At 45.6% G+C, this 19,959-nt stretch overlaps 1 protein-coding gene across 2 annotated transcripts in view; it reads right to left on the bottom strand.

Moving 5' to 3' along the window:
* The window catches only part of scube1 (signal peptide, CUB domain, EGF-like 1), a 99,387-nt gene extending 79,788 nt beyond the window's left edge, over positions 1–19,599 (bottom strand). For both annotated transcript variants that reach the window (XM_035619825.2, XM_035619834.2), the window contains exons 1-2: positions 19,329–19,599; positions 17,043–17,165 (exon numbers count right to left, since the gene is read on the bottom strand). In XM_035619825.2, the coding sequence (XP_035475718.1) occupies positions 17,043–17,165; positions 19,329–19,416 (211 nt within the window). In that variant the 5' untranslated portion in view covers positions 19,417–19,599. The remainder of the gene's footprint in view (positions 1–17,042; positions 17,166–19,328) is intronic.
* Between the last annotated feature and the right edge of the window lie 360 nt (positions 19,600–19,959).

Genomic DNA, 19,959 nt, shown 5'->3' with positions numbered 1-19,959 from the left:
CGTCAAGTTTGTGTATTTAAATGTATTTCCTTATATTCTGAAGTGATCGTGCTGATTCCCTGCCGCGTAGCCCTAACCCTAACCATCACCCTTAACTTTAAAAGCTCATCAACCACGCATTTAAAGTCAACTATGCTCTGAGGGGAAAAAAGTATTAGAGGCGTACCCCCTGTCACCAGTAGAGGCACTAATTTAAGAAACGGTCAACGCTGGTTGCTTTTACCACGTATGACAGATATTGTCGTATGATCCCAGTTTGTAAGACACACTTTGTGTTGTAAATCTGGTGTCTCCAAGCTGTGATGCCCCGATGACATCAGACTTTACAAAGCTCCTCCTGAGTCTCAGGGGACATCATACAACTGTTTTCAGTGGCTGAACGTTTCATCCATACTGGTACACTAAATGTATGTCCAGGGTGCGATTTGCGATAAGTGGGATTTCCCCCTTTCTGGTCTTCATATCCCCACCTCTGCTGAATTATTTTTTATCTCTGGTGGGGACAAAATGTATCCCCCCCTCCAAGTGATCAATGCTACTTCACCACTAGACCATACAAAAAAACAGAAATAGAATCTTTTAAATGAAGTAAAGAGCTGAAATGTGAACAGTCTATAGCGCGATAGAACAATAAAATCCGACATGGACCACCAACTGTCAGCGCTCACGTTCGCGAGACAACCGATGATTTACCTAATGATCCAGGTTCCGTTAGCCTTGATCACTGCATGTCTTTTCAGCATGTCACCGAGCAGGAATACTCGGAAGGGGGATTCAATTCGTGCATTGTTTTGTTGTGCACATGTAACGGTGGTCAGCCAGTCGAGTGCTGTGCAGTACCGTGTGTGTAAACCTCCCTCACAGACACATTTGGAAACGTGCTAGTGGCTAATGTTAGCCTTCACATGTCTAAGCTGCCTTGGTAGAGCGCCCGTCTCCCATGCTGGAGGTCGGGGGTTCAAGCCATCCCGTGACACATGATCGAGTCATCCCCCCTCTGCTTTTGTCACAAATCGCACCCTGTGTATGTCTGACTGACAGAACACACCTGGACGGGAGAGAGTTCCTCTATCTAGCAGTAACTGAAAATCAAACTCAAATACTTGCTTAAGAATTCGTTACATGATTGTAGCTCAAATAGTGGTTGAACACAATATAGGTCATTAGTGGCATCCCTCTTTTAATTGGCATATATTTCTTTTATACAATCATGGCCAGCGGACTTCCGCTTCATTTTGAAGGATGTTGCCATTTGCATAATGCTACATGGTCTTACTGTTGACATGTCTTTGTCTCCGTTGTCAGATGATTGCAGCTATAAAAGAACTGATACGGATACTAATAGCACCCAATATTATCAGCCCAGGCATTTGAGTTGTGCAGTCGTATGACAACCAAAAGAATGACAAGCATGGTGTATGGTACCATACAATATACTTGGGACCGTAGGTTCTATTCTGATCCTCAATTCATAGGGAGGTATCGTGGTATCACACATTATGTATAATACCGTATGATATCATAAACTATTCATCTCATTCTTTTCATGGATCTTCTGTGGTGAGCAGCTTGTTGTGTGAAAATAAAGAAGCGGGAGAATACAACTGGATGGTGGCATATGCTGGTATGAAGGAGAGAATTGGAACAGGGTTTAGATAGGTGCGTGTGACGGTAATTAAAAGGAGGTAGGAAGAGGTCGATGGAGGGAGGAGGACGCTGCCTTGTGGGGTCAACTTGGCCCGAAATGGTGCCACTTCCTGGCCCACTGAGCTGTTGTTGACATTTTCTGCTGGATGTTCACAGGTTTCGGTGAGCTAAATTCAGTATTTCAATGGCCCCGTTGATAGACTATGAAAATGGAAATCAGAGTTGAGATGTCAAAGTAACAATGAAGGTAAGGAAACTACACATTTACAATATCTGGAATATTATGACTGTTTCCTTATGTGTAAGGAGAAAATAACAAGTTGATAGGGCTGGGCAATATGGCTGAAAACTGTGAGATGGCGCAACCAAAGGTGATACTGTTACATGATTGGCTATTAGGCTTGTCACTCCATACGTTGCTAGGTACCAGAGGATTAGTGCCGGCCGGCGTAGCTAGACTCTTTGCTCCGGTATCTTCCAACGAGGAACAAATAATTATCGAAACATTCTATCGAACGCATTTTCTATTGATATTGATAACGTGTCTATCGCGATACATATCGTTATCGTTTTATCGCCCAGCCCTACAAGTTGATGCCAATTTTTCCCCATGTGGGTGTGTAGGGGATGAGCAGTCTTTCCCCCCAGCCATCATGCCTTCACCCACACACAAAGCTAGTTTGTTCTTTAAAACGACACCAGATTGGTTTCCAGTAAATATCGTTAAACGGCAGCACTTTGATGAGGGAAGAATTATGAAAATGACCATGGATCAGAACAAGTGGGAAAGCACAGCAGTGGGGTTAGGAATCCAACGATGTGTTTTAATGTCGGTCGTAAAGTTTGTCCTCCTCTGTGTGTTATGACCTTGAAACTTTATCTGGACAAGTATACACACTACAACCACAAAAAATATAAAATTACTGCATTGGTCCTTTAAAGCTCCAATCAATTACATTTTGACAAGAGTCATTCACAGAGACAAATCCACACAGGAGGATCACCAGCTCTGCAGCTTTACACAGCTTATAGTTTGGGTTTTCTGTATAGTCCAGTACAGGACTGGACGTCACCTGTTTGTTTGTGAACTGTCGTTTTGAGGCCTCAAGTTTTGAATTTTGACCAGTGCCATCTTGTTTTATTTCTAAACCAGACGTAGAATTGGGTGTGGGTCAGACTGTGAGCTTGTCCATTGCCTACCCACCTACATCTGCAACCATACATTAGATGGACCAGCTGTCAATCAAGTTATATGCATGGTGCTTTATCGTCTATCGTCTATCTCTAAAGGAGACCACAATCTACAAAATGAACATAATGCCGTATTGAAGAAGACTTGAAACTAGCAATTGAAGTCACAAACTCTTCAGGAAAATGTTTACTGACGTTTTAAATCAAGTGAAAAGTATTGAGTTATTAAGTATGAGTTATTTTCTCATAGACTTCTGTAGAAGCAGAATTCTTTTTGCAACCAGTAAGTCGCCCTCTGCTGGTGATTCCAGTGAATACAGACTTCAAGCACTTCCACATTGGCTACATTTTCCAGACCTGGTGACTACAGCATTTTTCTAACGAGTCGGTGGAGACCAAAACAGAACAAAGATAAATAATACAATAATATCAGACTTAAATTCTGGAGGTGGCCAGATAAAACTCACCTCCAGTAGATGCTAATGTTGATCATTGCCTGTTGGATGTCCACATATATTAGCTTGGTAACACTTGAGCCATTAATAAACAATATTGACATACTGGCATGTCATAACAGGAAAAACAGAAAAGGAGTATTTACTAACATTTACAACGGCTCAATTCTGTTTAGCTTTGCCTGCTCCAGTGCTCTGTGCTTGCTGCCTCATTGAAGAGTTTACCTTCAAAGTAGATGTAGTTTTTATGTCTTGAAGCTTGCACAGTCTGTCTCAACTTGAAGTTGCTTAATGTGCCCATTCTTGTGTGCAGCATAAATACTGCAATCTCATTACTGTGAAATTTTCCACAGACTCTCCACAAAAACTCAGTTGTAGATGTGTGACAAGTCTAAATGTAGCTCGAGTGTGAGTTCAGTCAGGAAGACAACTCTCAAGCTGGCTTCGGCTGGATATAATTCTCATTCATCCTGGCTGTCATATACTCACTTATGAGCAGTTTCAGTTTCGCCATTGCTGCGATCAGCTGTTAATCAGCTGGTCTCTTCTATCCAATAGCATTGGAACATACCTGCCTCGTTAGCCCATCATCTTGCTGCTGTTTATTTAACTATGGTTTCTCTCCCTGCCTTAGTCCTCTCTAGTCCGTGCAGTCTCAGGGGATTCTTCAATCCATCAACTCAGCGAGTCATCAACCGCCATCACCACCAGTGTCTGGACTCCATGTGGGGGATTTACTTCGCTGCCGTCCAGGACCGATACCCTCTGCTGCATATCTCCCCATGGAGTCAAAGCGCCAAAGACTATATCAATATTTTATCATCACATATCATTCTGTTAAACCTGTAATAAATATAATTTCTTCATTCACTTGTCTCTCCTGATTGAACTTGTTGGTTAGAGTTGCTATCCATATGAATTTAAAATTAAAACATACCAAACTTAAAAGCATTACTGTAATTCACATGAATATAATTGTAAGTATACATTACTGTGGTTTCTATGCCAAAGAGACAAAACCTTGAACTTCAACCAGGACACAAATATACACAATCCTATTCTACAGTACACTATTCACAGCCATCAGCAGAAGACAAGCCAATTAGCCTGTAAAGCTGTTTTCAGACACGAACTCTCATGAGTTTGCCTCATATGACAAATGCCACAGAAGCTTTCTGGAACATTCTTTGGCATCTGGGTTGAGCATGCAGGCAGGAACGGACTGGGACTTTTTACCGCTACAGGCCTACAGCGTTGTTCGACGTTAAGTCAAATAAAGTGTGACCCGCGAATTTAATTATGTTTTTGTAAGGAAAAAATATTTTGAAGTCGTTGTTGTGAAAAATAAATCCTTAAAGGGTAACCGTGACTGTTTTGATTTAAAATGAGCATTTTGTGTTAGGTAGGCTGTATTGCTGTGCATAGTTATTCCCGCAGAAAGATGCGTTGCAATCTAAAAATTGATTTAGAGAAAAAAGAACACTCGATTGAACCTCGAGGAAGTGATGCGATCCCTTGATCTCAGAATTTACTACCCGTGCCCATTCCTGATTTCAGTGCATACCTTAAGGCAGCTTAAGTGACAAATGTTGAGTAAATACAAAAAGGCAGCTCTGTGGCCACCAACCCGATCCGTCATCCCCTCTGGAACATCCTACATCTATAAGAGACATGTTAGGGTGGGCGTGGTGATGTCCACCTGCACAGCTGACTCCAGTTATGCCTCAGACACACTCCATGATTTATAAAGTAGTAAGATCGCTGAACCGTTCATACTAAGGCTGGGTGGTATGGCTCTAAAATTTATACCCCGGTATAATTTGAAGCACGGACGATAACGGTAACTATCATGGTATATTCATTTATCTCAACATTTCAATATAAATGCTTCTGAAGGGGTAAAGCACTGGTATGGCAACTGCATGGCTGCTATTACTGCACTTGTAACTGTATTATTAGGACATGTTTCACAAAGTACAGAGATATTTTCGGAATTTTTTACTGCGGAAAAGTGAAATAATAGAAAAAATATATAAAAACCTTTTCTCAAGTAACGTCTCTGAAAAAGCTTTTACACAAAATTCAATGAAATCAAGCTGCACAAAGTGAAATTAAAAACTGACCTCAGGGAGCATGTGGCCGTGTTATATCGGTCCACCGCTGATTTTGTTTCTCATAAGGAGCCTTTGGAAAATGCATGAGAAAGTAATGTCAGATTTGCAGAGCCAGCTTCTTTCTTATGACCAGTGCGTTACAATTCACTTGACGTTTGGAGAGGACGCATTGTTTGGTTTTCCTCATATTCCAGAACATGTTTTGATTTGAGGTGATAGAAAAGATTGCTTGTTTTACTCCCCTTGTGTCCACTGTCGTTCTACATTGAGCAGAAATATATTTTTTTCCGCTGCCACCTCTACCGGTCAGCACGGTATAGTCAAAATCCATTTCGTAGGGCAAAATTATACTGGTGTACTTTCTATACCGTTTAATCCATCCACCCCTAATTCATAGTACACGACTTGCTGTCTTGTAATTGTGAGGCTTTCAGTTGTTGTGCTGTTCACCTTACGTGACTCTTTATGTGTACGTTTTGTCATGAAAACACGAGCAAATTGACACGGGATAAATTGCCATACACACACGAAACACGATGGACGTCAGAAAGAAACTGTTTGGTGTTCAATATATCCCAGAATACTTTTATGTTGAAAGGTCAGAAACAGGAAGTAGTTTGGGCAAAATAACTTGACGTGTTAATATGTGGTTTGGCATTAAAGCCAGCTGAAAGTTAAACTCATTATCTGCTGCAGTGAAAACGCACAACACGCCGTTAGCAAGCCCCGCAAATAGTGGGCGATGATTTGTTCAGAAACACAGACAAGGAAAAGGCAGAGAATATGGGTGAATAATGTTGTTGAGCTACATTTCCTCCCCCTAACCCTAACCCTATTTCCAGTCGATGCACTCACATCACAGTGCACACTACAGAAGATGGGCTCACCGGCACACATCGGTGAGGCCTTGACGAATCACTTTGATCGCGTCGTTGGTAATTCGCACATATATATACATTATATTCATTTAGCAGACGCTTTTTTTCCAAAGCGACTTAAAAAAAGTGCATTCACCAAGAAGATCCAAAAAGTGTACATAAACATTTATCAGATAGGCAGAACCAGCTTCAAGTGATCATTAAAAAAAATTTGGGGGATTGGTGCAGTCTGAAAAGGTGAGTTTTCAGACTGCGACGGAAGCATTGAAGGGATTCTGCTGTCCTGATGTCAATGGGGAGCTCGTTCCTCCAGGACAGAAAACAAACGGGATTTAGATGAGCGGTGGCTGCCCACCCCTTGCAGTGCGGGTAGAGCAAGCCGTTTGGCAGTAGCAGAGCAGAGTGGACGGGCCGGGGTGGAAGGTTTTACCATGTTCTGGATGAAGGAAGGGCCTAAGCCATTCGCAGCACGGTATGCGAGTACCAGTGCCTTGAATCCAACCAGGCCACCGCATTCTGGATGGGCTGCAGAGGTCGGATGGCACATGTCGGCAGACCAGCTAGGAGGGAGTTTCAGTAGTCCAGGCGTGAGATGAGAAGAGCCTGCACCAATACCTGGTCGCCTTCTTGGTGAGGAACGGACGAATCCTCCTGATGGTGTGGAGGATGTATCTGCAGCAGCTGGTCGACAATGCAATGTTGGCAGCATGGGACAGCTGGTCATCCAGTGTCACACACAGGTTCCTTCACCACAGAGTTGTCAATGGTAATGGAGAGGTCATTGATAGGAGACGCCTTCAATGGGAGAAAGAGCATCTTGGTCTTGTCCAGATTGAGCTTCAGGTGGTACGTCGACATCCACTGAGAAATGTCAGCCAGACATGCAGATTTGTGCTGCCACCTGGGTTTCAGAATGTGGAAAGGACCACATTGGGTGTTGCTGCTTAACTATGGTAGGAAAAGCTGTGTGAGTGAATGGCAGGGCCTAATGACCTGGTGTAAAGAGAGAAGAGGATGGGGCCCAGAACAGAGCCCTGAGGGACCCCAGTAGTGAGGTTGCAGGGTTCAGACACAGATACTCTCCAAGTAACCCTGTAAGTGCCGTCCTTGAGTTAGGATGCAAACATGGAGAGTGCCGAGCCTGAGACTCCCAGTTCTTGGAGTGGGGAGAGCAGGATCTTGTGGTTCACTGTGTCAAAAGTTGCTGCAAGGTCGACCAGGATATAACGAAGGAGGAGAGGGAGGCTGCTCGAGCTGTGTGGAGTTCCTCTGTGACAGCTAGGAGTGCAGTCTCTGTAGAATGCCCTGCCCTGAATCCAGAAGACAAAACACATTCAAGTGTTTTGGAAATGAATGGTTGAAGAGAGTCTGTAATTTTTTACGACGGATGGGTTGAGTGTAGGTTTCTTTAAAAGAGGATTCATTGTGCTGCGTTAAGTGATGAAAGTAACCATTTGTCAGAGAGGTATTGATGAGATGGGTGAGGAAAGGAAGGAGGTCAGGAGCATTAGACTGGAGGTGAGAGGTGATAGGGTCAAGGGGGCAGGTGGTGGGGCGGTTGGAAGTGGCTATGGATAGTACCGCGCTGGTAGGCAGTGTTGAAAAAGAGAATAGAGAAGGAGATGAGGGCAAGCGTATAGCACAGGTAGTGTCAGTAGGAAATGAAGAGTGAATGTAATCAAACTTTTTTAGAAGGATTATGTGTTCTGCTTAATAAAGTAGTGTTACCGGTGAGCGGCTGTCTGCTGGTTTGTGTTGGGTTGACCTGCAGTGGCAGGTAATCTGCTACACTGGTGCCCAACGTGGGGCCCAACATATACAATACTACTTTGAAGTTTTCCAGCCCCCTAAACCTGAGACTTTTGGAAATGCTCTTGCACCTGTTTTGGTTAATTAAACTACAGGGTTATGTTTTAGTGTGGATGGACAGAAATATTTTGGAAAGAAAGTAGACCCAACATTCACTTCCTGATTGGAATTTATCAGTCACAACTCGACTACCAGTGGTGAACGCAATAATAATAATGCATCGATGTTAAAAATGTATGCACTTAAGATTTCATATTGTTGATGTTTTTTTGCATCAGCAGCAGCAACAGAAATGCCATAATGAATCTCCCAAAAGGTGCGCTGTTTCCTGAACTCTGAAAATACAGCAAAGTGTCTTGCATTCACAGCAATTCATCCTATCAAAATCTTTTGAATTTTAACTCTCAGGTTGGTTAACAAGTATACACAATCAACAGCTGGATACAATTCTGCTAGATCTCTCCATAAACAGGGAGACAACTCAGGCAAAAGTCACTCTCACACACACACACACACACACAATATACGCAAGCACATGCAGAAAAGCAGGCCTGACTGATCCACAGCTCCTCCCACATACTCATCATTTGACAGCACATGGATACAAGTTCACATCTTTCACAACAAGCCAGCAGAATCAGCTTGTGCAAAAGTCTACAGAGAGGGCAGCCTTCATGACAGTGGTGAGCAGCGTTCAGAGAAGCATGTTCGGTTGAGAAAATGACTCTTCTAAGGACACAGCATTCAGAGGTTCGGTGAAGAGAACAATAACAGCCACAGTAAAATGCTGGCTGGGATGTGATCCCACAGAGTCCCGCTCCACTACCAGGCAGCTGGCTTCTGCCGAGACAACGCAGAAGGCAAGCTGCTAATTTGTAGTGCGGAAATGTAGCAGAGGCTGAGAGCACAGGTCGTCTCCCTTGGTCACCGGGGCTCGAATCCCAGCAGTTACAAAAGCACCAAAGCAAGACAAGGTTTTCCCACACAGACCACATCCCCCTGAGCTTTGAAACTTAACATAAATGATGCGATTGTAAATAAAATCCATGTTTGTGTTGCTTACTTTTCAATTGAATTTCTGACCATATAACCTTTTTCAATCTTGACGAAGGTGTGATTTTTAAGCCAAATTTGCACATAAACATTTGGACCACTTTACATTGTTGCTTTCTTTGGCACAGTTCTAGTGCTTAGCTCTTAGCGCTGGTGTTTTTGCTCTGCACCTCCCAAAGTTGAAACAAACAGCAAGCAGAGACAGAGATACAGTGAGTGTTTTACTAAGGAAACATGAGAGTTGTCAAGAAGTGAACACAGTAAGGTCAGTCAATAAGAAAATATAAAATAAATAGAAACAAATAATTATATCTGAAAAATGATAGCAAATTTTAATAACAAATAACTTAAAACTGGAGGCAAATAACCAACTCTCTGTTTCAACACAGTGGAGACTATAGACTATAATAGACAGCTCTTGTGCCCATACCACACTGGATTCAAAAGAGGAGAGGATCAGAAGAGGAACAAGTGTGTTCAATTGAAGATACATTGAAAAATATAAAGATGATGCCTGAGCTGGCTGCCGGATTCTATAACATGGGACATCCTGAACGGAGCGTTTCCACTTGACTGGTGGAGCGTCACTACACCGGTGTTGATCTTTTCCTGATTTTCGTCCAGACTGGAAGCAGGGGAGATGTTTCACTTTCTCCAGGGCCGAAGCGCCGTCTCCCTCCGGGACAAACCCCCAACTTTCCTCAACAGCCTGACAAAGGACACAGACTTTCTGCTCCATTCCCGACAAAAGGTTTTTCTCTACTGTATACTCGTCCTGACAGTAGGAAACGCCATTATAAACCCTGAGTTATTCATCACTCAATCTGTAAAAAATATGATAAAACGCCCATCCCTATGCCCAGTCAGGCAAAAATAAAATTATACAGATATTGTATTAGCCACCAGGCATCACTATCCAAAATAGCACTTAACATGAAGAGTACATCTGGAGGTCTCTGAATAAACACAGGTGCTCTGGACAGAAACGTCTGATAAGATGTCAAATGAAAGACAACGCTGTGGAGAGATCATACATTTCTGAGCTAATTCATAAAACCCAAATATATATATTTAATTGGCCTTTCTCAAACACACAGTTTTTTTTGAAATGTCTCATGATCCACTGCATGATTTTTCTCGACTGCTGATTGATTCATAGCTGATGTGGAGTGATGCTGATGATAGCGAAGCAGAAATGCTTCAGACCTGCAGGATGAGGAGAGCAGAGCACAGAGGCTCTCTCGTTTCCAGATGCTTCCAGGAAAAGCAGAACCACTAATGGCACTGGCCAGCAAAGTGGCCCGTAATGCCCGTTGATGAAAAACACAGCCGGCCAATTACAGCACCAATATCTAATCACCGGGGTCAGGGGTCAATTCCTATCCACCATTCGTCTTCATTTCGGCATCCCTGTCACAAGCTGTTGCCAAATCAATCGTGGAAGTGGGATAGATCTCAGTGTAGAGTCAGGAGGCAATAGGTAAACACACACACACACATCATATCAAATCAAATTTATTTAAAGAACAAATTTAAGAACAACAACAGTTGACCAAAGTGCTGTACATTAGAAATATCCCCAAACCCAAGAACAAACTGAGTTAAAAGCCAAGGAGTAGAATTGTGTTTAAAGAAAGGACGTGTAGGGGCCAGTCTAACGTGCAGAGGCAACTCGTTCCAGACTTTGGTGGCTACAGCCGCAAAGGCACGATCATCCCTTTGGTTCAACCTTGACCTGGTCACCTAAACCTAACCTTGTCCACTTACCAAAAACAGTTTTTGTCCCCAATTGTCTGGGTTTTAGTCTGAAATTTGTCCAAAATACGCCTATGACAGAAACACAAACACACACACACACACACACACTCAAACGGATTCTATTGATGGCCTGTCACCATGGGTCCAACTTTCCTGCCACCATGGGTCCAATCCGCAAACCTTAACCAGGGTGATATCTCCCCTGAACCCTACCCAAACCAGGGTTTGCATCCCACTCTCTTTCTCCTCTCCCCCTCTCTCTGCCCACCTCTCCTCTCTCCCTCATCTCTCTCCTCTCTTCTCTCCCCCTCTCTCTGCCCACCTCTCCTCTCTCCCTCATCTCTCTCCTCTCTTCTCTCCCCCTCTCTCTGCCCACCTCTCCTCTCTCCCTCATCTCTCTCCTCTCACCAACCTGTCACAGCAGATCGTTCTGGTTCTGCTAGAGATTACTTCCAGTTAAAAAAAAATGTTTTTTTCTCCACAGTCTCAGAGCTGCTCATTGTGGGAGCCGTTGGGTTTCACTGTAATATTGTGAGGTCCCGACCTTGAGAGTGCCTTTGAGATTACATATGTAACAATTTTTCACTATGAAATTCAACTGTATGAATTGAATCCTGTTTTATCCTTGTGAAGCACTTTGTGACTGGTGTCTGTGAAAGGTTCTAAATAAATACAGATAACTTAATTACTTACTTACTCACCAATAACACTTTTTTATAACTAATCTCAACGCAAAACACAAACCAATTTAAATTATGTGTGACACCGCCCAGCTCATGTCACACGCAATTCTGTCCAAATCATCTGGTCTTCAGGCCGGGGAGCCCCCCTGGCCCCCCAGCCTGGCCTACCCAAACCCCACAGACCAGCCTACTTACCCCGGACTGCCTACCCCCAGGATTACAGGTCGCCCGGACCTCCAACGGGAAACAAGGAGCACTGGTTGGTCAGATCGCTTACGAGAGACAGGAAACAGGTGCCGGCCGCAACAACGATTGGGAACCAGGAGCACAGGTCAGCCGGACTGCTGACGAGAAACCAAGAGCACAGGTCGGTCAGACTGCCCACGGGAGACGGCAAGCAGGTGTCGGGCAGACCGTGTACGAAAGACGAGGTGCAGGTGTCACCTTATGGATGGAGGGGCCAGTGAAGACAGACAGAGGAGGCAGCCCAGCAGTTAGCTCACCGCCGCCTGCTCCTGCTACACTGCCACAATTTTTGGCCAGCGCGGCGACTGGCCGAAGCAGCTGCAGATCTTTCGTCCTTCCGGTTGGTGTATGGCCCCATTTGCCACTGTGACAAGCTTTCCCTGCCACCATGGGCCTGGTGGCAGCTTCTCCACATATCCATACAGGCTGCCACATGTAGGCAGGGGAGTGATTGGACAACTGGAATCAGAGTCCCCCCGAGCCACCACCATACCCACCCTCATAGTCTCCAAAATAGCCTCCACACTTTTACCGGAGTTTGCCATTCACATGTGGAGACCGCAGCGGGAGATTGTCCAAATCACGTGTTCACAACAGCAGGAAAGTCTCACAATTTCACAGATTCTGTGGCGGCTGGGTTGGACGTGCACGAGGCAGGTTGTTGTTTGTAGTCATCAACACGCCTTCTCCCTTGCTGTGAAATCTTCAGAGACTTTCTTCTGTATGTCTCACATGGGCTCACTCGGACTAGCAGGGAACATTCCGGACAAAGTCCAGTGCATCATCTGCGAACATTTGCGTTCTCAAATACAGCCTCTCTGGAGACAGTCTGTAAGCAGCTCATATAAAATATCTGTTTGTCAGCTTGTTTCAAGTTATTAAATCTATTTATGAATCCTAGTTTCAAAATGTTTTATTTTTTCATGATGATATTTTTAGTTCTCTTATCCTTTAATATATATATATATATATATATATAATTTGAAATGAACCCAGTGGAGTTCAAACCTGAAAATACAGATGCTATACATATCACAACAGAGTGTAAGACCCATGTTGTAGAAAACCAAATGATAATTTGATCTCATCCAGTTTTGAAAATGCAAAAACCAAAACACAAAACCGCTGTAGCCTCACATATAGAAAATATTGAAAGACGTCTGTTTTATTGAGTGCAGTGGAGCATACAGTACATGGGAAAAATTAAAGGATTACATTAGAGGATTGTGTGTGTGTGTGTGTGTGTGTGTGTGTGTGTGTGTGTGTGTGTGTGTGTGTGTGTGTGTGTGTGTGTGTGCGCGTGCGTGCATGCGTGTGTGTTTGTGTGTGTGTGTGTGAGAGAGAGTGAGGTAGAATTCAGCATAACAGATAAAGAGAGAGAGTGGGGAAGCTCCAGCTGTGGTGTGCTCTGAGGCAGAAGTGAGTGGAGGTGTGAATGCACAGCCAGGCATGGCCCCCAACTCACCCTCACACCCCTCAGTACACTTCCTCTCTGTTAATTAGGAGAAGTTGTTGGGGGGTGATGAAACAGCTGTCATAGTCAATGTTACATCAGAGGCTCTGTTCTTGCTCACATTTGACTTTATCTGATGGGACTCTCTCTCTCTCTCTCTCTCTCTCTCTCTCTCTCTCTCTCTCTCTCTCTCTCTCTCTCTCTCTCTCAACTAAGGATGTCCCAGTCAATGTCCCGATCCAGGTCCATACTGTGTATGTGGTATGTTGTTACAGATGCACTGACATAAAAAAGGTCCTGATTCTTAAATATTATCACATAAAAGTTTCAACTATAGATGTGAACAAAATTGGGAATTCATCTGGTAATGTTTTAGTTAGGTTGAGGTTACATAAACTACAGATGCAGTCCAACATAGTGCTGGACGGTGTACCGGTTCATATCGAATACCGGTGTTTATTTTCCATATGATATGATTTTTTCATATACCGCAAGGCCGGGGCTAATGGGTGGAACGTGGCGAAGAGTGCTCTGACGCTGTTCGAGGGGGGACTCTTTTCACTGCTGCAGTGCTAAAAGGCATGCTAAAGCTCTTGAGCAGAAACCATGATGGACAGGTCGGAAAAATAAGTTTTAGAACGTTTTAGAGACCATGATGACAAAGAAATTATGCCAAAGAGGGGACTTTTGTTGTTTGTTCCATGTGGACCAAATAACTATTTACTGCAAATGTTGTCGAGCTAAAGTTGTTGCCGGAGGAGGCAACACTAGCAACTTGCTCCACCACCTAACTCGAAAATCTTGTCATGGAATACGAAGAATGTATGAGATTAGGACCGTCTTCCACAACATCAAGTAAAGAAGAGAAAAAGTCAAACCAAAGTCGAGTCAGATGTCGCTTGAAGTCGCGATATCTCGAGGGGCTGCCTCGAACCACGGTCTAGGTCCAGGTCCGGGCCCAGACCCACAGCTGTTAGGTCATTGAGAATTATTAAATGTTGATGGAGTGTTTCCACTTGACTGGTGGAGCGTCACTACACCGGTGTTGATCTCTTCCTGCTTGGCATTCAGACCGCAGTCGGGAAGCAGGGGAGAAGTTTCACTTTCACCAGGGCCAAAGCGCCGTCTCACTCCGGGACAAACCCACTTACTTTCCCTAAACAGCCTGGCAAAGGAAATACAGACTTTTCTTTTAACATGAGGCACTGTATTATATTAAGTCTTATATTAAGACTGTAACCGGCACCGCACATTCACAACTCCGCTTCTCTCCGAGCTTCGCCATGCTCACACTCACGTGCGAACACACACACACCTTACGATCTGCTCCATTCCCGAAAAAAATGTTTTTCTATACTGTATACTCCTCCTGACAGTAGGATACGCCATTATAAACCGATCTCCCTGAGTAGTTCATCACTCAATCTGTAAAAGAAATGGTAAAAACGTCCACCCCTATGCCCAGTCATGCAGAAAATGAAAAAATGAAATGCCCAGCACTAGTTCAAGAGCAAAAATCCATCATTAACTGCAATACTCAAATCCATCAATAGCCATCCACCACACCAGCCATTGACTTATTTGTGGCCTCATCAAATAAAAGACAATACTTTCTACAGTGGACATAGTAACACTGTCATTTGAATGAAAAGCCCCCAATTAAATTCCTGGTCTTTATAGTGCCAGGATCTGTTTTCAAGGAACTAAAAGGTTCCTGCACCCCATTGTCCGCCTGCGGTCTTGAGGTCAGGGGAACTTCAGAGAATTTGACTGCAGACGTATGAACAACAGACGGCTACAACAGGCTGTTCCACTCCAGACCACCAGGCAGTGCTAATGCAAAAGACTTAATACATGGAGCAACACTACAGCTACAGTTAACATGGAGAAGATTCAAATTGTGCTGCCCTTGTTCATTATTTACATAGACTGTATATGAAAATGGAAATAGTCTCCAGGTCTGTAAGGTGAGGCCAGTGTGAAAGTGCCTGAAACCCGTTTCTGTAGCCTATGAGAACATGACTCTATTTCTCACTTAATGTGAAATATCAGTAAACCTTTTTCCTGAGGAGTTTATTGACTCAATCACTAGTTTTCAAGTCTTCGATGCGGCATGATTATTATTTTCTAGACCATATTACCCTTTTCGAGTAAAATAGACAATAAAGCACAGTATGCATTGGGGCGTGGATACCCTAGAATTGACAGTTAGTACCATCCAAAGGGCTCAAAGGTCCTCAAGCTCTCAGTTGGACCCACCCCCCACTCCTCCAACCATGGTCGCTTATTGTTTTCAAAAAACAAGATGACGGTGGCCAAGTGCCAAACTTAAGGCTTCAAAATGGCAGTTCACAAACAAATAGGTGATGACACGGTGGGTTGCCACTTGGTGATCAACTGATATTAAGTGTAATTAATTATTGTGTCAATGCTTGGAGAGCAAAGTGCGCTAGTAACAAAGCGTATTCAAACAACACAAAATGCAAGATTTAAAGAAAGGAAACTGTTTTTTTACGAGCTATTATAGAGATTTGTCGGCTGAAATAAATCACCAGATTACTCCACTAACTAATTATATCCACAAACAAGCTTGTCAAATTGCTTAATATCAATCTGCCATGCATATAAACATAGTGACTGAATGAATTTGCTGCAGAAGGGTTGTCAGCTATGAGGAAGGGAAGGAGTGGAGAGGAGAGGAAGAGAGGAGAGGAGAGGAGAGGAGAGGAGAGGAGGAGGAGTGGAGAGGAGGGGAGGAGATGAGGAGGAGTGGAGAGGAGGGGAGGAGATGAGGAAGAGAGGAGAGGAGGAGGAGAGGAGGAGGAGATGAGGAAGAGAGGAGAGGAGGAGAGGAGGAGGAGGACAGGAGTGGAGAGGAGAGGAGAGGAGAGGAGTAGGAGGAGGAGGAGGACAGGAGTGGAGAGGAGAGGAGAGGAGGAGGAGAGGAGGAGAGGAGGAGAGGAGAGGAGTGGAGAGGAGGGGAGGAGATGAGGAGAGGAGAGGAGAGGAGAGGAGGAGGAGAGGAGAGGAGAGGAGAGGAGAGGAGAGGAGAGGAGAGGAGAGGAGAGGAGGAGGAGTGGAGAGGAGGGGAGGAGATGAGGAAGAGAGGAGAGGAGGAGGAGAGGAGGAGGAGATGAGGAAGAGAGGAGAGGAGGAGAGGAGGAGGAGGACAGGAGTGGAGAGGAGAGGAGAGGAGTGGAGAGGAGGGGAGGAGATGAGGAGAGGAGAGGAGAGGAGAGGAGGAGGAGAGGAGGAGGAGAGGAGGAGGAGAGGAGGAGGAGGAGGAGGACAGGAGTGGAAAGGAGAGGAGAGGAGGAGGAAAGGAGGAGGAGAGGAGAGGAGTGGAGAGGAGGAGGAGAGGAGGAGAGGAGGAGGAGAGGAGAGGAGAGGAGAGGAGGAGGAGAGGAGGAGGAGAGGAGGAGGAGGAGGAGGACAGGAGTGGAAAGGAGAGGAGAGGAGGAGGAAAGGAGGAGGAGAGGAGAGGAGTGGAGAGGAGGAGGAGAGGAGGAGAGGAGGAGGAGAGGAGAGGAGAGGAGAGGAGAGGAGAGGAGGAGGAGGAGGAGGAGGAGGAGGACAGGAGTGGAGAGGAGAGGAGAGGAGAGGAGGAGGACAGGAGTGGAGTGGAGAGTAGAGGAGGAGGAGAGGAGGAGGAGAGGAGGAGGAGAGGAGGAGGAGAGGAGTGGAGAGTAGAGGGGGAGGAGAGGAGGAGGAGGAGGAGAGGGGGCAGCAGGATATTAGTGTGTCCGGTCACTCACCCTCACACTGCTTTCCGTCTCCCTTGTAGCCCGGCTTGCAGATGCAGTTGTAGGACTTTGGCGTGTTTTGGCAGAGGGCGTCGATGTGGCAGTCGTCCGAACTTTCTGCACACTCGTCTGCATCTGTACAGACATGGAACATTAACATCCTATCAGACCTGACTCATCCAGTTCAGCAGAGTCCTGTTTTTGTGTATGACATCCATTTCCTCATCGTGGTGAGCAGAGCTCTGTCCAAAGACGACCTTGCGCCTCTGACCTCATTTCCACCTTGTGTTAAGATGAGAAAGCTTACTGTAAGAAAGTAATCAGCCTAGCTTCTCAGTGTCTGTATGGTGATTTGTTTGTGACCACTGCAAAAATATCATCACTAACCTTCACATAATGATTTATATTCATTTTTCAAAAGGGTAAGAATATCTTATTCTATGGAGCTGCATGCAGCACATTGATTTCAATCAGCTCCTCCTGACACACCCACACAAACACAATGACACATCTGTACGGTCAGACTGGGTCAAAACAACATCATTTTGATCTTGCTGCACAGATATGATTTATGTTTATCTGCAGGGAAGTGAGATCAAATCACAATTAGTCACAGGAGACACATTCCGGAAGCATTTTAACACCAGGGGGTAACTTGGAGCTGTTCACCTGAGATCAGATGTCAATCATTTTCATTAGGTTTATAGTGAAACTGTACCAAGTCAGAGGATGTCAGCTGGACATACACGCTCATTCTGACAAAAGAACGTGGCCACGTGTCCCCGACCAGCTGCCAATGTGGTCTGAGTGATGGGATCTCAAATGCATCTGACATGTGTCTTGGTTGTGTTCTGTCCACCTGTGACACCCAGGCGTGTTAACACCAGCTATGAACAGGACCTTAGTTTAATGCAACTGCATTTTCAGATCAATCAGTGCCAGGGTGTCCTCAAAGTGTCAGAGAGAATCACGGGCCCTTTGTACGGCAGTGAGAAAAAGGTCTTAGGTCAAGGTCCATCCTCAGACCACATGCCGAGAATAGAGGGTTTAACGGCTCCCCAAATGATCGGGTTATCGACAGAAGGGTCGGTCACATCTGGGCCTGAATCCCAGGGCAGAGGGCCAACTCATTACACTGCGTACACACACGCACACAGAGGGAGGGGGGGGGGGGGGGGCGGACACAGAGTTGCTCTGCTTCCTCCCATCATTCAGCACACCTATGCATCACTGCTCCGATCCCCTCGTGCTTCTTCTGGAGTATAAATAGCCACTGTGTGCGTCTGGCAGGCAGGCAGGCAGGCAGGCAGGCAGGCCGGCTGGAAGCAGCCAGTGGCTCGGGCCCTGCTCTCTGTCTGCAAACCATAGAACCGAATATACAATAAATATTTGTCCAGTACTGGAGCCCGGGCCAAAGGCAGGGGGGTGGGTGGGGGGCTGGGGGTGGTCTCACTGTCTCAGTATTGACTCTTCATCCATTCACTGGGGTGGGAGCCTGAACAATGTGCTGCTGCTGCTGCCTGGCCTGGTCGATATTGGGCCAATGCTGCCCGCCTGTCCCTCCTGGGACTCTGCCGGCCCGGCCCGGCCCTCCCTCCACCCACCCACACACACCCACACACACACACACGCGCGCGCCCTCAAACCCGAGGACAAGATGCGCTCCAGCGGCTCCGAACCCGACGTTTCCAGACGGCCGACATGTGCACACAGTCCGCCCTCTCACACGAGCGCGTGAACCCGGGGACCGGGCGGCGGTTTCCCCATTCGGGTCGACGGTTCGCGCGCAGGAAAAAAACACAGAAGTTCCAGTGAAGTCCGCGCGGCTGGTAAACCGCCGCCGAGGGGGGAAATGTCAACCTGAGATTCCACCAGGACTCTGGCATGAAATGAATCCGACTGTGATTTACGAGTGAATTCAAAGTGAAACGCATGCTCTGTCTGTGGTGTGGAAAATAGTGCGCGAATGTGACTTTCCAGTGACATTAAGTTGTTGGGTCACTGCGGTGGTGTCCCAACATAACAGCGAATGAAAATGAAACATCTGAACGTACTTTTTAAAAGAAAAGAAAAAAAATGTGTATCATAAGAACATGCGGTGTTAGCAAATGGCCATTTAGAGTTATGTTTTGTTTGTTTTTTTCTTCTGGTGTTTTTTTAATCTCCGGTGATATCACAAGCATATTCCCGGCAGCCGTCCACTCGTGTCGCCGTCACGGCGAGGGAGGAACGCGTCAGAAAAAGTGAGTTGTTTGATGGACGACAGCGCGAGACGAGAGAGGAACGGGCAGCTCTTACCTGCGAGGCCGACATCCCCCATCACCCGGCAAGTATTTATGAGGAGGATAAACAAACAGACGTCCCGGGGAACACGCGCTCTCCCCATGCTGACAGACGGTGTGAGGATTCAGCGGGGCTTTCCTGGGGGTTTGGACTGTGTGTGTGTGTGTGTGTGTGTGTGCGTGACTGTGGGTGTGCGTGTGTGAGACTGAGTGAGTGAGAGTGTGTGTGAGTGTGTGTGTGTGTGTGTGTGCGTCTCTGTTGCGAGAGGCGGAGGACCGCTTCTGGTAGACTGGCAGCGGAGCAGAGAGAGAGAGAGAGAGAGAGAGGAGGCGATTCCGAGCTCTCTGATTGGCTTGTTTGTGCCAGTTGGGACAGACACACACACACACACACACACAGAGAGAGAGAGAGCGATGAGACACGTCCTGGTGGAGGTAGTATAAAACTGTACACCAAGAGTATAGACTCAAACCATTTATTTTTTATTTTTTATTTCATTGACCATGTTTTTCTTCGCAGCATGTCCCTCATTGTTTAAGCACTGTGCGCAAAGCGCATGATTTTAAAGTCATCAAAAACTGACTGCAATCGCGAGTCGGGGCAGTGGTAGTGGACAGTGGTTAGTTCAGGGGGCCTGGGACAAGAG

Source organism: Scophthalmus maximus, chromosome 12, assembly GCF_022379125.1.
Source record: "Scophthalmus maximus strain ysfricsl-2021 chromosome 12, ASM2237912v1, whole genome shotgun sequence".
NCBI classification, from domain to species: Eukaryota; Metazoa; Chordata; class Actinopteri; order Pleuronectiformes; family Scophthalmidae; genus Scophthalmus; species Scophthalmus maximus.
Note: the sequence above shows the minus strand (reverse complement) of the source record. Positions and strands in the feature narration are given on the sequence as shown.